Here is a 12,274-nt window from a genome sequence, read left to right on the forward strand (position 1 = left end):
GAATACAGGCCCTGACTACTGCGTGTTACACAACCTGAATACAGGCCCTGACTACTGCGTGTTACACAACCTTATGAATACAGGCCCTGACTACTACGTGTTACACAACCTGAATACAGGCCCTGACTACTACGTGTTACACAACCTTATGAATACATGCCCTGACTACTGCGTGTTACACAACCTGAATACAGGCCCTGACTACTACGTGTTACACAACATGAATAAAGGCCCTGACTACTGCGTGTTACACAACCTGAATACAGGCCCTGACTACTGCGTGTTACATTTCAGCCTAGAGCAGTGACAGATTAGATGTGTACCTTTTTGCTTCAACACCAGGCTAGCCTGTCAGCAAGAGATCAGCATGTTGAAGGAACAGTCTCTCACACACACACACGTTACCTTGAAGAGTGTGACAGTGATTTCTACGTTTTCTGGTACAGGCCACACCACTACTCCTCGGTAGGGGTTCTTGATGCCTGGCTGCCAACTGTGAGCCTGGGGAGAGAGTGAGTGTTTATTTATTTTACCTTTTCTATTTTAACTATTTTCACAACATTGTATATAGCCATAATATTTTGTGAGTGTAATGTTTACAGTACATTTCTGATTATTTCTATTTTGTTTATTATCTATTTCACTTGCTTTGGCAATGTTAACATATGTTACTCATGTCAATAAAGCCATTTTAATTGAATTAAGAGAGAGACAGAGGGAGACCGAAAACACAACATATACACTTTAAAATCACAAAATATAACATCAAACATTTACACAGACAAAAACCCATGAAGGGTAGAGACCCAAACGGTTGCCAAGGTGCAGACCAACAGGTAAACTCTGAAGAAATATTATAGAAAGCTGTAGACTATACATCTCCAGTGATTTAGCCTACTTCCTACTTCCTACGACCAAGTCCAACTAAACAGCCTAAAGTGCTACCAAGACAAAACTAACAGTACAAACACACAACCACCACACACACCACACACCTTGGAGGATTTCCGTCGGCTCCTGCGCGTCCACACCACTACCAGCTTGTCTGGTTGCCTGGAAAAGAACAGAGGAAGGAGGAGGGATGAGAAGAGGACAGTGTGGAGGACGGATGAGAAGAGGACCGTGTGGAGGAAGGAGGAGGGATGAGAAGAGGACCGTGTGGAGGAAGGAGGAGGGATGAGAAGAGGACAGTGTGGAGGACAGAGGAGGGATGAGAAGAGGACCGTGTGGAGGACAGAGGAGGGATGAGAAGAGGACCGTGTGGAGGACGGATGAGAAGAGGACCGTGTGGAGGAAGGAGGAGGGATGAGGGATGAGAAGAGGACCGTGTGGAGGAAGGAGGAGGGATGAGAAGAGGACAGTGTGGAGGACAGAGGAGGGATGAGAAGAGGACCGTGTGGAGGAAGGAGGAGGGATGAGAAGAGAACCGTGTGGAGGAAGGAGGAGGGATGAGAAGAGGACCGTGTGGAGGACAGAGGAGGGATGAGAAGAGGACCGTGTGGAGGACAGAGGAGGGATGAGAAGAGGACAGTGTGGAGGAAGGAGGAGGGATGAGAAGAGGACAGTGTTGAGGACAGAGGAGGGATGAGAAGAGGACAGTGTGGAGGAAGGAGGAGGGATGAGAAGAGGACAGTGTGGAGGAAGGAGAAGAGGACCGTGTGGAGGAAGGAGGAGGGATGAGAAGAGGACAGTGAGGAGGAAGGAGGAGGGATGAGAAGAGGACAGTGTGGAGGAAGGAGAAGAGGACAGTGTGGAGGAAGGAGGAGGGATGAGAAGAGGACAGTGAGGAGGAAGGAGGAGGGATGAGAAGAGGACAGTCTGGAGGACGGATGAGAAGAGGACCGTGTGGAGGAAGGAGGGATGAGAAGAGGACAGTGTGGAGGAAGGAGGAGGGATGAGAAGAGGACAGTGTGGAGGACAGAGGAGGGATGAGAAGAGGACCGTGTGGAGGACAGAGGAGGGATGAGAAGAGGACCGTGTGGAGGAAGGAGGAGGGATGAGAAGAGGACCGTGTGGAGGAAGGAGGAGGGATGAGAAGAGGACAGTGTGGAGGACAGAGGAGGGATGAGAAGAGGACAGTGTGGAGGAAGGAGGAGGGATGAGAAGAGGACCGTGTGGAGGAAGGAGGAGGGATGAGAAGAGGACAGTGTGGAGGACAGAGGAGGGATGAGAAGAGGACAGTGTGGAGGAAGGAGGAGGGATGAGAAGAGGACAGTGTGGAGGAAGGAGAAGAGGACCGTGTGGAGGACAGAGGAGGGATGAGAAGAGGACCGTGTGGAGGAAGGAGGACGGATGAGAAGAGGACCGTGTGGAGGAAGGAGGAGGGATGAGAAGAGGACCGTGTGGAGGAAGGAGGAGGGATGAGAAGAGGACAGTGTGGAGGAAGGAGGAGGGATGAGAAGAGGACAGTGTGGAGGAAGGAGAAGAGGACAGTGTGGAGGAAGGAGGAGGGATGAGAAGAGGACAGTGTGGAGGAAGGAGGAGGGATGAGAAGAGGACAGTCTGGAGGAGGGATGAGAAGAGGACAGTCTGGAGATGATCACATCACAGATTACAGATTTAATAACGGAAAGAACACAAGTTTGACTTGTGTGTCCAGTAGCATCGTCTTTCCATGATTCAATCAATCAATGTGGGAGCACTTGTTGGCTGCTTTTCCTTCACTCTGCAGTCCAACTCATCCCAAACCATCTCAATTGGTTTGAGGTCTGGTGATTGTGGAGGCCAGATCATCTGATGCAGCACTCCATCACTCTCCTTCTTGGTCAAATAGCCCTAACACAGCCTGGGAGGTGTGTTTGTCCTGTTGAAACTGAAATGATAGTCCCACTAAGCCCAAACCAGATGGGATGGTGTATCGCTGCGAAACGCTGTGGTAACTATTCTGGTTAAGTGTGCCTTGAATTCTAAATAAATCATAGACAGTGTCTCAAGGAAAGCACCACTACACCATTACACCTCCTCCTCCAGGCTTCACGCTGGGAAACACACATGCATTCACCTACTCGGTGTCTCACAAAGACACGGCAGTCTCCTCTGAACAGTTGATGTTGAGATGTGTCTGTTACTTAAACTCTGTGAAGCATTTATTTGGGCTGCAATTTCTGAGACTGGTAACTCTAATGAACTTATCCTCTGCAGCAGAAGTAACTCTGAGTCTCCCTTTCCTGTGACGGTCTTCGTGAGAGCCAGCTTCATCAGAGTGCTTGATGGTTTGAGCGACTGCACTTGAAAAAACGTTCAAAGTTCTTGAAATTTTTCGTATTGACTGACCTTCATGTCTTAAAGTAATGATGGACTGCCGTTTCTCTTTGCTTATTTGAGCTGTTCTTGCCATAATATGGACTTGGTCTTTTACCAAATAGGGCTATCTTCTGTATACCCCCCTACCTTGTCACAACAACTGATTGGCTCAAACACATTAACCTGTTGGGGCTAGGGGGCAGTATTTGCACGGCCGGATAAAAAAAACGTACCCGATTTAAACTGGTTACTACTCTTGCCCAGAAACGAGAATATGCATATAATTAGTAGATTTGGATAGAAAACACTCTAAAGTTTCTAAAACTGTTTGAATGGTGTCTGTGAGTATAACAGAACTCATATGGCAGGCCAAAACCTGAGAAGATTCCATACAGGAAGTGCCCTGTCTGACAATTTGTTGTCCTTCTGTGGCATCTCTATCGAAAATACAGCATCTCTGCTGTAACGTGACATTTTCTAAGGCTTCCATTGGCTCTCAGAAGGTGCCAGAAAGTGGAATGACGTCTCTCCAGTCTCTGGGCAAAAAACAGCAGGAGATTTTGTGAGGGGTCAGGCTGGGAACAGTGACACTGGAGATGCGCGCTCATGTGAATTCTCCATTTTTTTTCTTTCAGCCTTTGAATGAATACAACGTCGCCCGGTTGGAATATTATCGCTATTTTACAAGAAAAATAGCATAAAAATGGATTTTAAACAGCGTTTGACATGCTTCGAAGTACGGTAATGGAATATTTTGAATTTTTTTGTCACGAAATGCGCTCGCGCGTCACCCTTCGGATACTGACCTGAACGCACGAACAAAACGGAGGTATTTGAATATAACTATGGATTATTTGGAACCAAAACAACATTTGTTGTTGAAGTAGAAGTCCTGGGAGTGCATTCTGACGAAGAACAGCAAAGGTAATCCAATTTTTCTTATAGTAAATCTGAGTTTGGTGACGGCCAAACTTGGTGGGTGTCAAATTCGCTAGCCGTGATGGCCGGGCTATGTACTCAGAATATTGCAAAATGTGCTTTCCCCGAAAAGCTATTTTCAAATCTGACACCGCGATTGCATAAAGGAGTTCTGTATCTATAATTCTTAAAATAATTGTTATGTATTTTGTGAACGTTAATCGTGAGTAATTTAGTAAATTCACCGGAAGTTTGCGGTGGGTATGCTAGTTCTGAACATCACATGCTAATGTAAAAAGCTGTTTTTTGATATAAATATGAACTTGATTGAACAAAACATGCATGTATTGTATAACATAATGTCCTAGGAGTGTCATCTGATGAAGATCATCAAAGGTTAGTGCTGCATTTAGCTGTGGTTTTGGTTTTTGTGACATATATGCTTGCTTTGAAAATGTCTGTGATTATTTTTGGCAGGGTACTCTCCTGACATAATCTAATGTTTTGCTTTCGCTGTAAAGCCTTTTTGAAATCGGACAATGTGGTTAGATTAACGAGAGTCTTTAAAATGGTGTAAAATAGTCATATGTTTGAGAAATTGAAGTTAGAGCATTTTTGAGGTATTTGTATTTCACGCCACGCGATTCCACTGGCTGTTGACTAGGTGGGACTTGCCCAGGGAGGTTAAGGAAAGAAATTCCACAAATGTACTTTTAACAAGGCACACCTGTTAATTGAAATGCATTCCAGGTGACTGCCTCATGAAGCTGGTTGAGAGAATTCCAAGAGTGTGCAAAGGGTGGATACTTTGAAGAATCTCAAATATAAAATATATTTGGATTTGGTTACTACATGATTCCATGTGTTATTTCATAGTTTTGATGTCTTCACTATTATTCTACAATGTAGAAAATAGTAAAAATAAAGAAAAACCCTGGAATACTTAGGTGTGTCCAAACCGTCCACTGGTACTGTATATTTATAACATTTTGGGGTTCGGGCACCCCCCGCCTAAATTGTTTTGTGCAAAAACACAAAGAGTGTCCCTTGTGTGCACTTCCGGTAATACCATATACCAGCCTACTTTAAACGAGTCAATGAACAGGTATGATGGGTGTGTCTGTGTGTGGGGCCATACCTCAGGAGGAGTCTAGGGGGACTGAGAGAACAGACAGAGTGACAGAGAAATAAAAACAGAGAGAGAAAGAGAATAGGGCGACTGCAAGCGAAGGCCCCACATAGAGAAGCTATTGTCACAAGACAGAAGGCATGTCATATGAGAGAGAGAGAGAGAGAGAGAGAGAGGTCACGTCCGACCCCCAGGCTGTGCTGTACACAGTGTACAATTCTCACCATTCATCCTCTGACCATCCAACTACGATCGCTTGATTTCTAGATGAGTTTCTCTCATACTCCCTTAGAAGACCATCGCTTGAAAAGCAGCAATAGTACTGTTTGTCCATTTTGAGACACCGTAGCCAGTATACACTTCCTCAAAATAGTCAGAATTAATCTAGCTCAAGAAATCAGTCATTAATTGACGTTTTTGTCCAAGAGATCTTTACAATCATTTCGCTACACCTGCAATAACATCTGTTAAATATGTATATGACCAATAAAATTAGATCTGATGCAGTATTTTTTAATGAAAAAAATTGCATGAAAATGAGTCTCCACTCGTTGAATCACAACAATTACTTAATTGAAGCATCCCTACTGCAAAACACCAGCCTCAACGTCAACAGTGAAGAGGAGACTCTGGGATGCAGGCCTTCTTCTTCTGATTTTTAATGGAATATCTACATAGGCGTACACCAGTGTCAACATCAACAGTGAAGAGTCTTCTAGGCAGAGTTCCTCTGTCCACTGTCTGTGTTCTTTTGCCCATCTTAATCTTTTCTTTTTATTGGCCAGTCTGAGATATGGCTTTGTCTTTGCAACTCTGCCTAGAAGGCCAGCATCCCAGAGTCGCCTCTTCACTGTTGACGTTGAGACCTGGTGTTTTGCGGGTACTATTTAATGAAGCTGCCAGTTGAGGACTTGTGAGGTATCTGTTTCTCAAAATAGACATTCTAATGTACTTGTCGTCTTGCTCAGTTGTGCACCGGGGCCTCCCACTCTTTCTATTCTGGTTAGAGACAGTTTGCGCTGTTTATTCTGACTACATTAACAATGTCTACACTGCATTTCTGATCAATTTGATGTTATTTTAATGGATAAAAAATGTGCTTTTCTTTCAAAATCAAGGACATTTCTAAGTGACCCCAAACTTTTGAACAGTAGTGTATACACACACTGACCCTCATTACTAACACACACACACTGACCCTCATCACTAACACACACACTGACCCTCATCACTAACACACACACTGACCCTCATCACTAATACACACACTGACCCTCATCACTAATACACACACTGACCCTCATCACTAATACACACACTGACCCTCATCACTAACACACACACTGACCCTCATCACTAACACACACACTGACCCTCATCACTAATACACACACACTGACCCTCATCACTAATACACACACTGAACCTCATCACTAATACACACACTGACCCTCATCACTAATACACACACACTGACCCTCATCACTAATACACACACTGACCCTCAACACTAATACACACACTGACCCTCATCACTAATACACACACACACACACACACACACACACACACACACAGACCCTCATCACTAATACACACACACACTGACCCTCATCACTAATACACACACTGACCCTCATCACTAATACACACACACTGACCCTCATCACTAATACACACACACACACACTGACCCTCATCACTAACACACACACTGACCCTCATCACTAACACACACACTGACCCTCATCACTAATACACACACACACTGACCCTCATCACTAATACACACACACTGACCCTCATCACTAATACACACACACACACACACACACACACACACACACACACACACACACACACACACACACACACACACACACACACACACACCTGACCCTCATCACTAATACACACACACACACACTGACCCTCATCACTAATACACACACACTGACCCTCATCACTAATACACACACTGACCCTCATCACTAATACACACACTGAGCCTCATCACTAATACACACACACACACACTGACCCTCATCACTAGCACACACACTGACCCTCATCACTAATACACACACTGACCCTCATCACTAATACACACACTGACCCTCATCACTAATACACACACTGAGCCTCATCACTAATACACACACACACACACTGACCCTCATCACTAGCACACACACTGACCCTCATCACTAATACACACACACACTGAGCCTCATCACTAATACACACACACACACACACACTGACCCTCATCACTAGCACACACACTGACCCTCATCACTAATACACACACTGACCCTCATCACTAACACACACACTGAGCCTCATCACTAATACACACACTGACCCTCATCACTAATACACACACACTGACCCTCATCACTAACACACACACTGAGCCTCATCACTAATACACACACTGACCCTCATCACTAACACACACACTGAGCCTCATCACTAATACACACACTGAGCCTCATCACTAATACACACATACACACACTGACCCTCATCACTAGCACACACACTGACCCTCATCACTAACACACACACTGACCCTCATCACTAACACACACACTGACCCTCATCACTAACACACACACTGACCCTCATCACTAATACACACACACACACACACACACACACACTGAGCCTCATCACTAATACACACACACACACACTGACCCTCATCACTAGCACACACACTGACCCTCATCACTAATACACACACTGACCCTCATCACTAATACACACACACACACACTGAGCCTCATCACTAATAAACACACACACACACACTGACCCTCATCACTAATACACACACACACACACACTGACCCTCATCACTAATACACACACGGACCCTCATCACTAACACACACACTGACCCTCATCACTAATACACACACACTGACCCTCATCACTAATACACACACACACTGACCCTCATCACTAATACACACACTGACCCTCATCACTAATACACACACACACACTGACCCTCATCACTAATACACACACTGAGCCTCATCACTAATACTCACACACACACACTGACCCTCATCACTAGCACACACACTGACCCTCATCACTAACACACACACTGACCCTCATCACTAATACACACACTGACCCTCATCACTAATACACACACACACTGACCCTCATCACTAATACACACACACTGACCCTCATCACTAATACACACACTGACCCTCATCACTAATACACACACACTGACCCTCATCACTAATACACACACACTGACCCTCATCACTAATACACACACACTGACCCTCATCACTAATACACACACTGACCCTCATCACTAATACACACACACACTGACCCTCATCACTAATACACACACACACTGACCCTCATCACTAATACACACACTGACCCTCATCACTAATACACACACACACTGACCCTCATCACTAATACACACACACACTGACCCTCATCACTAATACACACACTGAGCCTCATCACTAATACTCACACACACACACTGACCCTCATCACTAATACACACACACACAGTCCCTCAACACTAATACACACACACACTGACCCTCATCACTAATACACACACTGACCCTCATCACTAATACACACACTGAGCCTCATCACTAATACACACACACACACTGACCCTCATCACTAGCACACACACTGACCCTCATCACTAATACACACACTGACCCTCATCACTAATACACACACTGACCCTCATCACTAATACACACACACTGACCCTCATCACTAATAGACACACTGACCCTCATCACTAATACACACACTGAGCCTCATCACTAATACACACATACACACACTGACCCTCATCACTAATACACACACTGACCCTCATCACTAATACACACACACACACAGTCCCTCAACACTAATACACACACACACACTGACCCTCATCACTAATACACACACTGACCCTCATCACTAATACACACACACACAGTCCCTCAACACTAATACACACACTGACCCTCATCACTAATACACACACTGAGCCTCATCACTAATACTCACACACACACACTGACCCTCATCACTAATACACACACACACAGTCCCTCAACACTAATACACACACACTGACCCTCATCACTAATACACACACTGACCCTCATCACTAATACACACACTGACCCTCATCACTAATACACACACTGAGCCTCATCACTAATACACACACACACACACACACTGACCCTCATCACTAGCACACACACTGACCCTCATCACTAATACACACACTGACCCTCATCACTAATACACACACTGACCCTCATCACTAATACACACACTGACCCTCATCACTAATACACACACACTGACCCTCATCACTAATAGACACACTGACCCTCATCACTAATACACACACTGAGCCTCATCACTAATACACACATACACACACTGACCCTCATCACTAATACACACACTGACCCTCATCACTAATACACACACACACACAGTCCCTCAACACTAATACACACACACACACTGACCCTCATCACTAATACACACACTGACCCTCATCACTAATACACACACACACAGTCCCTCAACACTAATACACACACTGACCCTCATCACTAATACACACACTGACCCTCATCACTAATACACACACACACACAGTCCCTCAACACTAATACACACACACACACTGACCCTCATCACTAACACACACACTGACCCTCATCACTAATACACACACTGACCCTCATCACTAATACACACACACACTGACCCTCATCACTAATACACACACACACTGACCCTCATCACTAATACACACACTGACCCTCATCACTAATACACACACACTGACCCTCATCACTAATACACACACACTGACCCTCATCACTAATACACACACACTGACCCTCATCACTAATACACACACACTGACCCTCATCACTAATACACACACTGACCCTCATCACTAATACACACACTGACCCTCATCACTAATACACACACACACTGACCCTCATCACTAATACACACACTGACCCTCATCACTAATACACACACACACTGACCCTCATCACTAATACACACACACACTGACCCTCATCACTAATACACACACTGACCCTCATCACTAATACTCACACACACACACTGACCCTCATCACTAATACACACACACACAGTCCCTCAACACTAATACACACACACACTGACCCTCATCACTAATACACACACTGACCCTCATCACTAATACACACACTGAGCCTCATCACTAATACACACACACACACACACACACACACTGACCCTCATCACTAGCACACACACTGACCCTCATCACTAATACACACACTGACCCTCATCACTAATACACACACTGACCCTCATCACTAATACACACACTGACCCTCATCACTAATACACACACACTGACCCTCATCACTAATAGACACACTGACCCTCATCACTAATACACACACTGAGCCTCATCACTAATACACACATACACACACTGACCCTCATCACTAATACACACACTGACCCTCATCACTAATACACACACACACACAGTCCCTCAACACTAATACACACACACACACTGACCCTCATCACTAATACACACACTGACCCTCATCACTAATACACACACACACAGTCCCTCAACACTAATACACACACACACACAGACCCTCATCACTAATACACACACTGACCCTCATCACTAATACACACACTGAGCCTCATCACTAATACTCACACACACACACTGACCCTCATCACTAATACACACACACACAGTCCCTCAACACTAATACACACACACACTGACCCTCATCACTAATACACACACTGACCCTCATCACTAATACACACACTGACCCTCATCACTAATACACACACTGACCCTCATCACTAATACACACACTGAGCCTCATCACTAATACACACACACACACACACACTGACCCTCATCACTAGCACACACACTGACCCTCATCACTAATACACACACTGACCCTCATCACTAATACACACACTGACCCTCATCACTAATACACACACTGACCCTCATCACTAATACACACACACTGACCCTCATCACTAATAGACACACTGACCCTCATCACTAATACACACACTGAGCCTCATCACTAATACACACATACACACACTGACCCTCATCACTAATACACACACTGACCCTCATCACTAATACACACACACACACACAGTCCCTCAACACTAATACACACACACACACTGACCCTCATCACTAATACACACACTGACCCTCATCACTAATACACACACACACAGTCCCTCAACACTAATACACACACTGAGCCTCATCACTAATACACACACTGACCCTCATCACTAGCACACACACTGACCCTCATCACTAATACACACACTGACCCTCATCACTAATACACACACACACTGAGCCTCATCACTAATACACACACACACTGACCCTCATCACTAATACACACACACACACACACACTGACCCTCATCACTAATACACACACTGACCCTCATCACTAATACACACACTGACCCTCATCACTAATACACACACTGACCCTCATCACTAATACACACACACACAGTCCCTCAACACTAATACACACACTGTCCCTCATGAATACACACACACACAGTCCCTCAACACACACACTGTCCCTCATGAATACACACACACACACACACACAGTTCCTCATTAATACACACACACCACTTATTTAAAGGTAGACCCCATTTATACATATCAGTGGTAAACTGGGGGGATAAACCATAGGGGCTGTTGTAGTTTAAATTAGGGAGGTGTTAAACAATGGAAGTGTTAATGAATGTACCTGTAGAGAACCATTCACACAGACCTGATACCTGTAGAGAACCATTCACACAGACCTGATACCTGTAGAGAACCATTCACACAGACCTGATACCTGTAG

General features: G+C 44.9%; 1 protein-coding gene across 5 annotated transcripts in view; it reads right to left on the minus strand.

Annotated features, from left to right (window-relative positions):
• Nucleotides 1-12,274, minus strand: part of ehbp1 (EH domain binding protein 1) — a 400,782-nt gene that overhangs the window by 357,764 nt on the left and 30,744 nt on the right. For all 5 annotated transcript variants that reach the window (XM_045687294.1, XM_045687320.1, XM_045687312.1 and 2 more), the window contains exons 3-4: nucleotides 996-1,053; nucleotides 406-501 (exon numbers count right to left, since the gene is read on the minus strand). In XM_045687294.1, coding sequence (XP_045543250.1) covers nucleotides 406-501; nucleotides 996-1,053 — 154 coding nt within the window. The remainder of the gene's footprint in view (nucleotides 1-405; nucleotides 502-995; nucleotides 1,054-12,274) is intronic.

The sequence above is a fragment of the Salmo salar genome, chromosome ssa01 (assembly GCF_905237065.1).
Source record: "Salmo salar chromosome ssa01, Ssal_v3.1, whole genome shotgun sequence".
Classification (NCBI taxonomy): domain Eukaryota; kingdom Metazoa; phylum Chordata; class Actinopteri; order Salmoniformes; family Salmonidae; genus Salmo; species Salmo salar.